At 40.5% G+C, this 16,608-nt stretch overlaps 1 protein-coding gene across 4 annotated transcripts in view; it reads left to right on the top strand.

Annotated features, from left to right (window-relative positions):
* The window catches only part of ACACA (acetyl-CoA carboxylase alpha), a 253,387-nt gene that overhangs the window by 201,537 nt on the left and 35,242 nt on the right, over positions 1 to 16,608 (top strand). For all 4 annotated transcript variants that reach the window (XM_069078145.1, XM_069078144.1, XM_069078143.1 and 1 more), the window contains 3 exons: positions 9,382 to 9,525; positions 10,105 to 10,225; positions 13,662 to 13,758. In XM_069078145.1, coding sequence (XP_068934246.1) covers positions 9,382 to 9,525; positions 10,105 to 10,225; positions 13,662 to 13,758 — 362 coding nt within the window. The remainder of the gene's footprint in view (positions 1 to 9,381; positions 9,526 to 10,104; positions 10,226 to 13,661; positions 13,759 to 16,608) is intronic.

The raw sequence follows: 16,608 nt of genomic DNA, 5'->3' as shown, positions 1-16,608 counted from the left end.
ATCTGGAAAGAATTCGAAAATAGGCTCAGTGGTGAACTGTATATTGGTTGTCCAAGAATCAGGTATTTACTAACTGACCAATTTTTTTATTTTGCCATATAGCCTGCTAAAGCATGTAGGGTTATGACCTGAATGGTTAGATGGAACTTCTACCCCATTTAAGTCATGAATCCTTCCAGTATTACATGTGAAAGTAATCACTTCATTGTGAGGTCCACAATTTCTCTTTCCTTTTATTTTATATCCTGCTTGTGTTGGTAAAATATTTTCTATAGGTAAGGGGACACACATGGACTATTCATTCACTTTCTGTCATTGTCTATTTATGATTGTAGATTTATTGTCTTTATAAAAACTCAATATTTAAAAAAACCTTCAAAAATTTCTCTCTACTTTGTGAAATATTCCATGGAATCTCAGGATTCCACAGAACAGTTTTTTTTTTTGTCCCCTTCTAAAAGCCATGTTCTAAAAATACAGCTTGGAATTTTATATACCTATCAGGTTTACCTGCCAGAGGCTCCTTATTCTGACTTTCACCCCTCCCTCATTTTACAGTCACCTCTGTGGGATTCAGAGTCTCTGGTCATGGAGGAAACTTGCCCTGATCTTTCTAAGGAAACTAAACTGCTTAGAAATTTGACTCTTGACTAGGTTTTCTTGTAAAAATGGACTAACATATAAAATAGGTGCCCATGTTTTGGTGATAGTTATTTCAAGAAGTAGTCATGGAGGGGTGGCCAGGTAGCACAGCGAGTAAGAGCACTGGCTCCAGTGTTGAGAAGACCTGGAGATCGAATCCCAGGCTCAGACACTTAGCACCCACCCAGAAACACCTGGCCATGTAACCTTGAGCAAGTTACTTAACCCCAATTGCTGGAAAAAAAAAAAAAGAAGAAGAAGTAGTCATGGTCTGAATGAAATATGCCCTTTCCTGAGAAGGCCTATCACACAATGTAATAACCATCAGCCTCCATGCCTCTGCCTCCTACAAAGCATTAAGAAGAGGAGATGGCCCTGGCTGACAGATCTGGTCCCCTCTAATGTCTCTCATAAAGCCTTTCTCCTGATTTCTTCACCCAGTTGCTCTAGTATTCTCCCTCAGCCAGAGAAGCTTTAGCTTCACCTGCTTTCCAGTCAGTCAACAAGAATTATAGAGTGCCCATAGGATCCAGCTCTGTTATGCACCATATGCTGAATGGCCTTTTCCCTTTGCTTTTTCTTCACATGTTCATTGCTTTGGATTCCCAGTTCAATATCCACTTAGTGCTTTTTCTCCCAGCCTAAGGCCCAGGTTAATTAGCTTCCTACCCCCACCCCCTAGGAAAAAAAATTCCCAGATTCCTCTAGCAGTGTCTGCTCTTGGATTTGCAGTCAGTAGCCATCTCCAATAACCATCAGGCTGTCAGCTTTGCAGCTCCCCTCCACCTCCCACCTCCCCCATCACTCACCAGAGGAAAAAGAGAGCCAGAGCAGGAGCTTGAAATATATCATGCAATAGTGTATCATGAATTTGTTGTGAATCACAGTGGTGAAGCAGGTTTATTTATTTCTGAGACTTTAAATCAATACAAAGTAGGTCTCTTAGTTCTGAAGCTGGGATGGAGTGTGAAAAAATGAGCCCATTGTACTCTTAAAACTTTGGGGAAAGGAGATGACAGCTATATAATTCCATTTACCAGGCACTAGGGGCTTTAATGTGAAGGTGACAGGGAGCTCTTTGTGCATTTAGAGCACCATATCTTCTAAATAAAAGATCTGTAGACTTGATAGTGGAGCATAGCTCTGAGTTTAATAATCTCCAAGCATTAGACCGAGCCAATATGTTCCCAAGTCAGAGAGGTCCCCCCCGAACACTCATAAATTAAAAGTGCAAGAACTGCACACGTTGGTAGATTAGAAATGCAAGGATTCCAATCTGTTTCTAGAAGGAAGACAAACCTGAGCAAAGACTGTGTGTTCAGGCTGCTGTGTGAATATGATAAAGACTGAAAAAGCTAGTTTGCTGAGAAACCCGACTCCTGGCTGTTCATCATTCGTGGGAGCAGCTCCTGTGCAGGGCTCCAAATCTGGCCATGTCCCCTCTCGCTCAGATTGGCCATTATCACACAGTCTAATCAGCTAATGTACACAGTCAGAAGTGTTGAATTATGAAGGCAGAAGCTTTAAGAGCTGCTTTAGACTGAACCACAGATGGCAGGGCCCAGCCGGGCTTCCTGTTCTTGTCTGCTATGCTGTCTGCGACATCATCAGAACTGAAGCCTTTTACAGTTTGGTGTGCATGAATGAAATGGTGATACGAGGGCTGTTGGGGTTTCAAAAGACACCCCCACTTCAACTGACAACATAGTTTTCACATAACAAAAACCAAGACCAGTGAAACATTGAGTCCGCCTGTTGAATGTTCTCATTTTCTGTCTGTGAAGCATCTTTCTTCCAGCAAAGAAGTCTTATCTTAGTACAGTAGCCCTTCACAGGTGTGACTTTATATTGTGTGGAATCATTCATTTAAATCCAGCCCAAGTAAAATTCTAAAACAGTATAACTATGGCCTTGACTCTTTGGGTCAGACCAGCACCACTGGGATTAGCATCAGATATCAGAAAATGGAGCAGGTGCCCCAGATAGCTCTGACATAAGAGACTGCTCTAGTTTCCTCACTATGTTACAGATACACATCTGGGCACTTGAAGTACAACCCAGAGCAAATTAGGTCTAGAAATTAGAGCCAGCTTTTTTTCATGGAGTACAGAGAAATATTCATTCAACAGGTATTTTTTATTGGACCCCTACAGTGTGCAAAATTCTACTAAGTGCTGTGAGAGAGCAAAAGATGCTCCTACTCTCAGAAAGCTTATAATCTGGTGAAGGAAAAAACAAAAAATGGCACAATGGTCGTGTTACTATAGTGAAATAGAGAATTCTTGTTTCACTGAGAAAATAGTTGCAGGACTTGCAGAAGTAAATGTCACTCTTCCTGTAGGAAACTGACTATTAATATAGTAAATAGTCACATGCCCGTACCCACCTTCTCCTGAGCAGGAGCAATCATTGCACTGTCTGGTTATTAGGACTCTTTCCAAGTTGGATACCCAGATCAGTTTGGGAGGACCTATATGACTCTAAGACTGGGAATAAATTCCCCCCTGAATTTCCTGATGTGACTGTAGTTTGTTGCGAGCACTCTGATGTGCTAAGTGAACAGTTTAAATCCATCCCTATGATGAGTGATTTCTTCTGGCATCCTTTATTCTCTTCAGAAGCCAAATCCTTTCTCATGCATTTGGCAAGAGGCAACCATAAACTAACATGCTGCTTTCTCTTGTTCTTTACTTTAAAAATGAGCTCCTGCCCTCCACTCATTCCCCATTCATGTTCACCATCCTCCTGTCACCTAACCCTCTTCACTTTTTTCTCTGAACCTGGGCTTTCAGTCAGCATAAGTTGGGGGATAGGGTTGGGGATGGGAAGTTTCCAAGGGCTTCTGATCAGTGACCTCGTTGCTTTTCTGTTAAATGCTTTCTTTCTGTCTACCACTGTTGGTGCAGCCTCTCTGCCAAATTTCCCCTTCATCATGTGTGATTGGATCAGAAAATTGCTGCTCACTAGGAAATTTCTGACCCTAGTATGAATGGCCATGAGTCCAGCTGGGGCTCTCAAGTTATATGCTATCTCCACTTACCTCCAGCTGTATGTTATTGAGCTCTTTCCTTCACCCCCAAAGACCTCCATATCCTTACCCCACTAGGTGCTGGATCATACTCTCCATTTGGGAGGTTTGTGACATTGTGACAGTGTGTTAAGATGTTGCATCTAGCATAGATTTCCCTCACTGAACACACCTCAGGCTTTGGTGATGTTGCTGGCAAAGTGCCCTGTTTTGGAGCTCCCCTAAATACTGAGTTCCATCAGCCCTGGTCTTGTCTCCCCAGAGATTTAGTTCAGTTTCACCCTTGGACATATTCCTGGAGAAACATTTACACAGTATTATGTGCTGTACCACTTAAAATTGTTAATTGGAGATTGAATTACTTGTCAGCTTTTAAAAATGTAGTCCTCTCAGGTCAGGGAGGAGGATGTTAGCAGCACTGAGTGGATGAGCTATTACATTTTTTTCCTTCTTCTTGTCCTCCCTCCTCTCTTCTCCTAGACATATTCTACTACTGTTTTTCCTCCTTGTTAACCTTTTTTTTCTTTTACCCCTTTCTGTTTCTATCTGTTATTCCTTTGTCTTAGATTTCCTTTTCCATTTCCCTCTTGTTTCAGTTCCTCAGGAAGCTGGCAGATTCTAGTAACTTTAACCTGTGAATCATGAGTGGGATGCCTTGATAGCAGTTTTCCAGAATGTTTATAAAAATGTTCCTCATAGTAATCAAAGAATCATGACAAGGAGGGGACAGGACAGAGGTCTAGCATTATAATAAGTGATTTGTGGGCCCCTTCTGCCCTGAATTTACATTACAGACAGCAGGGCTGAAAGAAGAGTTTTCCTCCTCCATACACATACATAGAAGCAAACATGGAATTTAAGGATTGTTCTGTGCATATTAATTGTATCACCCTGTTTACGGATACACACAGGTGTCTATAGGCTTGCTTATGAAGATGCTTGTGCACAAGACCATGTTCTTACTTCTTCCCACCCACCAATAAATACTGTAGATGTTTTGCTTCTTTGTAAAGAGAAAGATGATTAAAAAATAAACTGGGCTAAGTTGCATCTGTGCACCTTTGTAAATATATCCTTGGCACCATGGTACCTGTGCTGACAGATATACTGACAAGTAAATACTGCACTCACTCAGTATCACAGTGATCTCATTTGCACAGAACCTCACAGCGCTCTGCCACTTCAGTCAGATGTCTGGATCGCTGGGGAAAGGAAGAACGTGTTTATCTTGATCTCCAAAAAGGGATTTAAAGGAGAGAGCAGGCGGTATATTAGGCTGTTTTCATTGCCTGTCAGCTGTGGTAAACCCAAGCTGTCTGCAGTGTCTCTAGATAAGTAGCAACAGCAGTAGCTGCCTTTGCATGTATGTACGTCTGCATTAGTTTGTAAGAGTCTTCTTACAGTTGTGAAATCTTAGAATATTCCTCGGGGTCTTTGAGGGAACCACTTAACGCTTATTTTGTGATTCTACTAACAGCTAGTGCTCTCTCTGTGCCCTTATTCCACAGGCCTGCTAATGACAATGGTTGGAATGCCTGTTCCTTGTAAATCTTATATTGAGAATGGAAGAGGAAGGGCACCTCTTTCTTAAGATACATCCCCTTAGGGGCAGCTAGGTGGTGCAGTGAGTAAAGCGCCAGCCCAGGAGTCAGGAGGACCCGAGTTTGGTTCGGGCCTCAGACACTTAACACCCACACAAAAAAAACTAGACATGTAACCTTGGGCAAGTTACTTAACCCCAGTTGCCCTCCAAAAAAAAAAAAAAAAGATATGTCCCTTTTCGTATTCCCTAGGTTCAGGGGCTGATTTGTGGCACTTGTTTTATGGTGATGAGTACCCAAATAAGGTACTAGTTACCATTTGGCTAGTGAGTTCAGGTGGGTGCTCCGTTTGCTGTCAGTAGCCTCTTAGTCTTATAACAATGATGATAAACTCATACTTTATAGAAAGCTTTATGATTTATAAAGTTATGCTTTCCAACAACCTTGTGAAATAGGTTATATAAATATTATCCCCATTTTATAGATGAGAAAACTGAGGTATAGAGGTCATGGCTTCCTTGTATATGCAGGTCTAGTAAGTGCCAAAGCTGGGGTTTTCTGATAAGTCTAGTATTTTCTTCTTGACCATGCACTGTGTACTTTTCACATATCCAGCACTGCTCATGAATGTGAGCAGATTGCCATTGATAATTCCACATGAAGCAGAAAATTTTTTTTTATTCTCATAGAACATAAGGCATTTCAGGTTACTTAATAAACATTAGGACAGATGTGTAAATAGTTAAGTTAGAAATTAGTGAAATTTATCCCCTTAATCAGGTGGTGTTGAAAAGGATTATTTGTGCTGAGTCCCTTCTTTGTAAATTGACTAGACTTGATCAGTGAGTTCTAGCTATGTTTTGGACTTCCTCGCCTTCAAATGCTGACCAGAGCTCATAGAATTAAACTGATGCAATGATTGTGGAGTTAGGCAGAAGGGATTGTGTCCCAGACCTGATCCTACCACCTTGGTTTAAGCCTTTGTCAAGAGGCATTCTAAAATCACTAAAACCGCTTGAGTCAGCAATGACCCTTATAAATCACAAGCTCCCTCATTCAGGCAGGCTACACTTAGATCACACAGTAGTCTAAGATGGACCGCTCTCTGTGCCAGCTTTGTCTTGAGCTTTCATTAATAGGGACAACTGCTGACATATGGAGGTGGCTCCATGTTTATGCTTTTGAATTCTGGATCCTCAAGATAACATTTTAGAGGAAGGTGCCCCTTCTACCTGCCATTATCTGTCTGGTGCAGAGAGAACTCCTTGCTTTCTTTTCCTTCTTCCCATTCCCCAACTGCAAGGATCATTTGAACACTGTATGTCAGTGTGTCTTCGGCTTATCTTGAGAAATAATTTTATTGTCTCTCCATTAGTTGATCTCTTTAACACTAGAACCAAGAATTTCCCATTTTGCCTAATACTATCTCAGTCCAGAAATAGTGTTTCTGAGTTGTTGTTCTTGCTGAATTGAAAGGCAAAAGAAATGTGTACTGTCTTCTCCAGAGCTTTTTGCTGAAGCGTCAGAACCTGAGTCTTAACCCGTGATAGAACAAACATGGGCTTAGATGCTAGATTCTGGCTTCTTCAAAACTGGTCAAAGGTGTTTGGAGTATGTGGAGAGTTGCAGGATATTTGCAGATCACTGAAGTGCCAAAAGCTTGAGGGAAGACTTCCATAGAAGGTGTTCTTGGTTAAGTGGACCCTAGTCTAATTATATCCATGTATTCCTGATACCCATCATTGGTCTTCTGTTTTGAGGCTGGGTAAGATTCTAAGCTGTTGTGCATTAGCGGGAGTTTTGCTGACAATACGCATCTCCAAGAATTCTAAGAAGTGACCACAACTCTAGTCTTCCCAGAAGAAGGAATGGAAATGCCAAATCTTGTAGTTTCTCTTTTTTATTCTTTTTCTGCTTTCATCTTTTAATAATTAAAAATATTGCCGATCACATTTAGTGACTTCAAGAGGGCAGCATTTTGTCCCAGAAGGACTAGTTGTGGGCCGCCAGGTTTATTACATTCATAAAATCAGAGCCAGATCAGAACATAGCTTCTCTGATTGACAGGGTGGCTGCCTCCGTTGGACTCCACCTACTCCTCTAGCCCTCCTCCTCCTCCCTCCCCATCAGCTGGCCACTTTGGTTTTTGGGGGGCTTTCTTTTTGGTATGTGTGTGTTTAAAAATATAAATGAAACAGGTATGTAATGCCCTCTGCCTGTTAGAAAGACTAAAGCCGTAAAAATAACAAACGGCGTGTATTTGCTAGAATGTCAAAGTTATGAGTTTATTTTGTAATGATGTGCTCCTGCCTTCATGAGGTAAACTGGCCGTGGCGGAGGTGTTATTAGTAATATGGACTCAGTGGAGCAGAAAGCCGAGTGACCGAGAGATCAGTGTATCAGTCAGTGAGAGGGCAAATGGAAAGAGACAGCAGGAGAATGAGAAAAGAGCTGTAGTGGCTGGGCTGAGATTAAAGACAGAGTTGGGAGGAGAATGAGAGTCCAGTGGTCAGAGACGTAGTGGGCCCTTTGAAAAAGCCACTTTGGGAGCACTACCTTGTGTGTATGCAGTGTAAGGTTCTACAAAGGATTGGTGTTATTTCTAGGTGTGCGTGCTTTCTCTCTCGCTCTCTCTCTCTCTCTCTCTCTCTCTCTCTCTCTCTCTCTCTCTCTCCCCCTCTCTCCCCCTCTCTCTCCCTCTCCCCCCCCCACCACCCTCTCTCCTCTCACTCTTGCTCTCCTTACACAGTGTTCCCTCACCCTTTTTAAAATCTTAAACGGATCCAAGGCCAGCAAGGTCAGGCTAAGGTGTTATGTTTTGGGTTATTAACTTAAATTTGCCTATGTTTGCATTTTAGTCAGGACCTGTGGTTTCGTACTGTATGTTCATAATTGCAAGGGAGCCTTGTGAAATGCATAGCAGTGAAGAGCCAGAGTAGAATGCCTGAGGATGGTGGCCTTGGGGTAGTAGCTTCTGGTCTTTTCAACTAGTGAATTAAAGGAACCAAGGGACAGAGGACTTTCTTCCCCCCCCACTTTTTTTTTTTTTTAAGAGGGAAAGGAGTCGGGGAAGAAAAGGTGAAATACAGTAAGCTCTCTACAACTGTTTAGAGCTCTCCAGGGCTCCCCCAGATGACTGGCAATTACTACACACTCAGCAGCTTGCAATAGTCAGTGATCAGGCTGCCTCGCTTCCATCTGCCAGGTCAGAAAACCTACCTCCCTGAAAGAAATTGTTAACCAATCTTCAAGGAAAAAAGAAAACCTACAATTTCCAAGTCCAGGGAATTCCCCACTACCCTCCCCCTTTTTTTCTTTAAAGAAAACTTTGCGGTTTCCAATTGTAGATGCCCTTTGACCTCATAGGAGTTTATTCTTCTCAAAGGATACATTGGGAGTGAGGGTGGAGAGGTGGGGTTGTTGAAGCTCTTAATTCCCTTGGGTGTTGGGGGAGAGAAGCAGACTTGGACATAAATCAGAGGCGGTGCAGCACACAAAGAGAAAGAAGCATAGAATCCTTGGTTTCTATATGAATTCATATGTGAGTTACTAAGTTGTATCTGGATCCTGCCAGCTTTGAGGTGGGACCATTTTCTACCCTTAAAAAATTAATTCAGATGCATTCAAGCTTTTAAAAACAACAAAAAAGTTATGAAACCAGAACCCTATAGCTTTTCTTCAACTGATGAACGTTGGCAAGATGTAGGCCCTTTTCCGGTGGCTTGTTACCATTTGTATATGGGCAGTGACCCCTACCTGACCTGAAAAAAATAGCTCGACCTTGTACCTCATCTTGCCGGTGTCACCCCTGTCTGCTGTTTTAGTCCAGTGTTATATGGTACCACTTTGGGTTAGGGTAGAGGGTAGGGGAGGATTAATATTTGTATATGTGGCACTTGATGACGGGGGAAATTTGCTGGTTTTGATCAAGGCAGCTTCCCACAAGACATGTAGATGAATTAATTCTCTGTTTTATATGTTCTTTGTGAGATGCTAATCTAAGAAGTCTACACAGTTAAAACTCTACACTGAAGAAGGTTCTGCTGTCACATTCTTGCTTTAGTGAATGGTTAGGGAAGGAAGCACTGATTCTAGAACACTGAAGCTGTTTGTGAAGTCCCCACTCTACTGCCTTACCAGCTATCACTCTCCTTTTCCCTCTTTCCCTAGGTGCTTGGGCGGGAAGTATATACATCTAATAACCAGCTTGGAGGCATTCAGATTATGCACAACAATGGAGTGACGCACAGTACCGTATGTGATGACTTTGAAGGGGTTCTTACAGTCTTACATTGGCTGTCCTATATGCCCAAGGTGAGTGTGTCCCTACCGCTGATACAAACCGGGTAGCCTACCCTTTTGAAGTATCTGGATGCCATTGCCCTTTATATATAGGATTCTTAACCTTAAAAATTTTTATCCATCCTTCTGTTGACTCTTCTTTTACTTAAAACCTTCATTTTCAATATGGCTTTAGATTACATTGATTAGGCTTCCTGAAAATGCTTCCTTGCCCCATGAATTTTTATGGCATATATGGCCACAGACCCCAGCACATTAAGACTCTGGCCTTGGGCATAGTCACTTTCCTCATACAACCTTTTCTCCCATTTGATTACTGAGAATTACACAGTATTGTTTTCTTGAAATCAAAAGCAGAAGCAGAAGGGCCACATTGTTTTGCAGAATTCTCAATGGGTCTTACAGTCTGTATACATTTCCCTGTACTTGACAGGTGATTGGGATGTTATGAAATTACTATAAGAGTTGGAGTTTATAATTCCACATGTGGCCTCCCTCAGTTTGTTTCTGGCTTTTGTTGCTGAATTTGAATATGGGAAGCTTCTAACAATTGTGTTCTTTTGCCTATCTCCCCCTCCAATCTCCTTTTAGAATGTGCACAGTCCAGTTCCTCTCCTTAATTCCAAGGATCCCATCGATCGAATCATCGAATTTGTCCCTACAAAGGTTCCCTACGATCCCCGCTGGATGCTGGCAGGACGTCCTCACCCAAGTAAGTATACTTTTGTTATACCCTCTGAGACCTAGTCAGCATCTCCTTCATCTGTTACACTGTCAGTTTATGTCCATTTCCTTCTTTCTGTTACATGGTCACTGTGTGAGATCTACACACAGTGGCCTGTAACAGAGGAAGAGAGGCTGCTAAATAGTAGTTATGATGGGAGAAGGCGGGACTTTGAACAGCTATACAAAAGTAACTAGGTTCGTCATAGAGAAAACCAAGGCCTGACAGTCTAAAGTAAGAGTTAGCAAATCCCAGTGGGAACAAATGAGATGTGACCTAAAAGTCAGTCACTGGCAGAGAGCAGTCACCAAGCTCAGAAATTTGAGTCTCCTTCATAAATTTACCTTCTCTTCTTTGCTTTAAATAGCATTTTATATACAAGAAGTTTAAACATCTTAACAAATATTGTCAGGCTTAGAGATCATACCTAATCCCTGAAAATAAATAGAAATGAATCAGATGATATTGGAAAAATACTTCAAGATTTTTAAACAGTAATATTAAACATTTGTCATCAGCTAGTATCATGCCCACTTTATATGACACTTTGTTATCCTCTTACATTGTGGATATTCTAGTACTGTATTTCTTCTGGGCATTTTTCAGAACTTTAAATTCTGTAAACATAAGGGATCCCTAGAGATTATCAGGTCATCCCACCACCTTCAGATAGATTTCACTTATTCCATTCTTGAAAAATTGAGGCTGACTCCCACTAATGAGATCTCTTAAAAACCCTGTCCACTGTTTGAATAGACATTGTTATTATTGGGAAGTCCTCCTTTCAAACCAAAGTTCTTCTTGCTACACTAGATTTTTTTGTTTTGTTTTTTAGGAATTTGTGTTGTTTTGAGTTGTTAGATGCAACTATTTCAAAGACATTATGTATATAAAGAAGAATAGAAGGGAAAAGGTGCTAATGAAGTTTCACTGAATTTAAAGACAATTGAATGTTTAAATTAGTTCAGAGAGAGCTGTCTTTATAGTGAGGTTGAAAGGGAAATAGCTGATTCTTTACTTCAGCAGATGACCAGAGGTTGATTGACTTTTGTTTAAAATTTTACTTCTAATCTTCAAATACTTTTCATTAATCTTAGTGAAACTAAATAGTTTTTACCCAAGGCACAGAAAAATCATCATAGATTAAGAACTTTTCTCAGTATAATGACTAACCATGACTCCAAAGGGCTAACATATATGTTGTCTCCCCTGTCCCATAGAGAGGTGCATTCGGTGCAGAATGAAACATGTTGGACATGACCAATACAGAAATGTTTTCTTTTACTATACATGTTTGTAACAACGGTTTTTCTTGTCTTTCATGCTCAATTAGGAGGGGTGGGATTAGAGTGGGAGAATGGATGTTTGCTGATGGAAAACAATAAACTCTTTTTTAAAAAAAAATTTAAGAAGTAGAAACTCAAACAAAAATGCAAATTCTAAAAAAGAAAGAAAGAAAATAGTCATAGGTAACGGCCCCCCCCCCATTTTTGTGCTATGGATATGATAAGAATCATGTGTCTAAGATTTCTCCCCAGTCTTAAGATAAATTATGTCTTTCTCTGAGTTTGAAAAAGGCATCTTTCCCTCTGGAATTAACAGTAGGCCCTGGTGACTGTTCCCTTGGGAAAAGAAGGACCCAGCTGAGCTGAGTTCTAAGTCCTATATCTGAACTAAATGCGGTCTAGGCTTTTTGGGAGCTGTAAAGCCAAATTGCCACAGCAATAGCTCAGCAATGACAAAAGAAAAATCTATAAGGCAGAAGGTTTTTTTTTTTAAAGGAGAATTATTACAATTCTGAAATGACTTCTATATTCATTCTGTTCCTGAATTAAGTAGGAAACATAAAATGATCTAATCATGTAAGAGAATCAGTTTTTAAAGATCCTGATGGACATTGGCAAATTACTGGCTTGATTTGAGATGATCAAAATTTGAGTTTCTGCCTTCCTCTTCCTTAGGAAAGGTGGAATTGGGGTGAGGGTGAGGAAGACAGTTTGAACATATATGTCCCTTTCATGTGTGCTATAAAGTAGGTGGCCATTAGCTCAGTTATTATTAATGAATTTCATGGAGTAAAATGAAATTTGTGATAAACTAAGTTTTCCGGTTTTGGGATAATATTTTTTCATCATCTCCTCTGTAATTCATCCTGCTGTCTGTGTGCCGCTAACACTCGCTCCCAAATCAAGTGACTTCAGATTTTAATTTAGTGGAAGCGTTAAGGAAAGCAGATGATTCCCCATGATAAGTTAAAGCAGATATCTCGTAGGTGAAAAGTTAAAGCCATTTATTAGAGGAGATAGTGCTGTGATATTCTTCAAACTGACGCCCGACACGAGACCAGAATCTAAACGATCAGCTTTGGGCTCATGATAGAGAGATAATTTTGAAATGGATGATCACATTTTACACTGGGGCCATGGAGGTAAGGAATGTAGAACACAGTAATTACAAGTTTGGTCTTGATAAAACACTCTCCATCCTGTTTAAGTCAGCAGAGGTTAGCCTGCTCGGATCTCCACTTTTAATTGGTTTTGGACTTGGGTTTTTAGGGGGCGGAGGGCCATGTTCAAATTAAAACAGTCACTGAGAAAACTGAGTGCTGAGGGGACAATCTTGGAAACAGTTATTTGCACAAGCTTTATAGGGTCTTAGTCTAATGCAGAAACCTGTGGAATGAGAGTTTTCTCTTTTGATTGAGATGCTGAAGTTAACATATGTCACTAGTGATGAGAATCCTGCATTCTGGAAGTAATATTGACATTAAATGTGCTCATGGTTGATATTATATTTTCCCTGTCAGTCAGCAAGCAGAAAGTAGAAATGGCCCTTTGCTGTAGATTGGATAAAACTTCATTGTTGGCTGTAAATAAAGTGAATAAATTCTTCTAGGTGGTAATTTGACCCTCTCCTTTTCTCCCCAAATTCACTACCTTGTGTTCAGACATCATCTGATCATTTATACTTATAAGTGACCATCTTCAGCTTTCCAGTAAAAAAAAAAAATCAGTGGACTTAAAAGAAAATTGTAAGCTAGGGTTTAAAATAGAAATAGGCATTTTGAAAACATATTTAATGACTTGGCTGCCTTTTGACAAATGTTTGTGGTGTCTTGAAAAAAGCCAAGTTATTTATTTAAAAGCATGCAAACTCTCTCTGCTATCTGAACCCCATCGTTTAACAATAAATGATGCCTCTGCTGATAAATGACTCTCTTTATGCAGACTAGCAAATGAAATAGGAGATGATGTCTGAAGGCAGATGAACGTTCAGCAGCCTAATGCTCACATGTATTATAATTTATTTTTTTCAAATGAAACCTAAAAAGCAAACTCAAAATCCAATCTTTAAATTCTTGTGTTGGAATTTTTGGTGGACTTTTTTGACCTCTTCTGATTGTTCTGTCATCTTCTTCCTATAGCCCAGAAAGGTCAGTGGCTGAGTGGATTCTTTGACTATGGTTCCTTCTCTGAGATCATGCAGCCTTGGGCACAGACAGTTGTGGTTGGTAGAGCCCGGTAAGACTTCTGTTGCTTCATAAATGTTTTTAATTGTTACCAACAAAAATAAGAACAAAAACCTTCCTGTACAAAAGCTCTTGGATGATAATGCTATTTTTATCTAAGGCTTTTTGTGTGCCCCATATCCCTTGGTCATGCTGGTGAAGCCTATCAACACCTTCTCAGGACTGTGTTTTTAAGTAATTGAATGAAATGCTAAATTTCAGTTAGAGGTTAGAGAAAATAAAGATGCCATATTTTTCCTTCTGAGTTCATAGATATGCTCCATTCCAAATCTATCCATGGACCCCACTTAAGAACCCCAGCTCTAAACTTTCTGGTTTTACTTATTAAACCTGGTCTTACACCAGGTAGCCTAACTGAGCATTGGTTCCCTGGGGACATTTCTTGTGTAATTCAGATGAAGCTTTTGCTTTTGCTTCTGATCTTGATCTTGGAAACATAGGCTCCTCATAGGACCAAAAAAAAAAAAAAAAAAAGGACACAGAAGGCAGCAGGTGAATTAAATGCCTGTAGCTTTGTAGACCCTGGGACAAGTCTCCTTAGTGGCATGAGGATTATTTACAAAGTAACCTCATTATGTGACTCCATAATCAGATTTGACTTCTAAAAAAAGTTGAACAAAAACTGAGGTAAGTGTAAGAATCTGTAGGTTGCTGGGATACTTACCTTTCTGAAGGGAGAAATTGAAGTTTCTATTAAATTTTAATACCCACTCTAAGGAGAGGTTCTCTTAACAGTATTCCCAGTGCTCCCTGTAACTAGCACCTGCCAAGCCTGATCTTAATCTGGTTCTGTGCTACTGAGACACACTGCCCCGGGGATCAGCATCTGGAGCTCACCATTCTCTCAGGAGCAATCATTTTTCCTTATCTTTGTGGAAAGTGGCATCTGCTTGAGATTCTCCAACATGCCACATTGTCTTGAGATTTAGATCCTAGCCTTGAAAATAATTCTAGGTTTTGCAGTCCCCTCAGCCTAGCAAGGCAGTGCCCCTCATATTGGTAGCAACAAGGAACCATCCGATGTTGAGTCTCATCGGCAGGGTCTTGTGTGTTGAGTTTGAAGGACTCAGGAGTGGCTACAGAGAATGCTAAAGCTCACAGTGACAGGACTCCAGATTTTGTTAGTCTACTGCCTCATCATAGCAAACAGGTGTTTGCAACCCAGTTAAATCACTTAAAAATATCTACTGAAAATTATACCAAAGAGAGATACAGAAATGAAATCAGCCAGTTCTTCTTATCATCTTCCCATGTCTGCCTTAAGAGCCCAGTGTGTAGATTCTGCCCATCACTACGTCACCAGCTTCTTGCAAGCCCAAGCGAGTTTAACTGCTCTGCTACAGTCTTTCTCTTTGGAGAGAAAATATACAGATGTTAAACCTGAAGAGCCTGTCAGTCAGTGAAAGGGGCTTTGAGATCTTCCCATAGAAAGCAGATAATAAGGCTTTATTTATTTTGTTGTGTTTGAAGAAAACAACAACAGAATTTTCCTTCAGAGCAAACATCGTGAGAGAACGTTTAGCTCTTGTTGTTTGTACTCGTGTTGTTTACAGCTCTCCCTAGTCTGACACTTCTTCCTTTTCTTTGTATTTGACACCTTCTGAGCTTCATTGTGTTACACGCACATGCACACACACACAAGTATATAAAAAAAACAAATGGAGCTTACTTCTTTCAAAAGCAATGGCATTTCAAAAAATAAATATAAATGTATTCTTCTGGGATTGTTACTGTAAGTGCTGCCAAAACTCATCTTTGGTATGTATGTTTGGAATATGTGTGCTATTGGCTGTAAATTGTCTTTTATTATTCCATGGCACCTTGTCCAGGGACACACTATAAAACAAGATGTAGCATCTTCATGTGCTAGCCTGATAAAATTTATATGAAGTATAATGGAAAACAGAAGTTGTTCTGAGCTGTTTTCAAGTTCAATAAATAACTGTAATACTCGGATAAAGATGTTCTTTATTAGGTCACATGGGCCCTAATATATAAGTTATAAGTTACCGATTTAGGGTGGCTTTTGCAATTACAAGTTTCCAGTTGGATTGTTAATCATTGGGAATAGGAATGTTTCCAAACCCTCCTGTGTACCTCCTGCTCGTTGTCTGGGCTGTCTGGAGTGCTTTGCATCTGATTTGGTACAGGCAGGTGATGGGGGAGGGGGCAGTTGAGTGGTCCCTGCCTAGTCCCCAACAGGTCTTTTGGGATAACAGAAATCTATTTCTAGTAGCCACTGTAATGGCCAGAACCCCTCCTGAAAAAGTTTGTAATGGGCAGTCTGTGGGGATTGAAAAACTAACACGTTCCAGCCTCATCCCTAAGGAATGGAGCTGTGAAAGCTAAAATTGAACCACATCTTGGGAAGTCAGAATTCTTTTTCTACTGTAGGATCATATCTCTCTGTCCCCCTATGGTGTCGTTCCTGGGTTTTCACCAGATAATCTTCATGAGTAGGATCAAGTTGGAGAGATGCAAAGATGCTACAGGGACCTTGGAATTCTATTCAGGCATTTTAAATTAATTAGGCCTTGTGAACCTGGAGATGTATCTCCTGTTACCAAGATTCTCAGTCTCTGGCAGTTACAGCTGCCACTCATTCCAAGTGGAAAGACTTTTCTAACTATATCTTTCCCTTTTGCTACCTTCCCATACATATAGTCCCTATACATACAGTCTCATCTCTCCTGGGAATCCAGATTTATTTTGATTGAAAGAAACATACTCTTAAAACAAAACTGCAGAGGATTATAACTATAGAACTAGACAAGACCTCAGAGATCATTTAGTCCATAGCTCTTATAATGAACCTGGTTTGTCCATTGCTTAATCTCCCCCA

The sequence above is a fragment of the Petaurus breviceps genome, unplaced genomic scaffold (assembly GCF_028583685.1).
Source record: "Petaurus breviceps papuanus isolate PSGF00001 unplaced genomic scaffold, PetGlider_PUasm1.0 91023, whole genome shotgun sequence".
Taxonomy (NCBI): Eukaryota; Metazoa; Chordata; class Mammalia; order Diprotodontia; family Petauridae; genus Petaurus; species Petaurus breviceps.
This window is presented reverse-complemented; position numbering and strand designations above follow the sequence as displayed.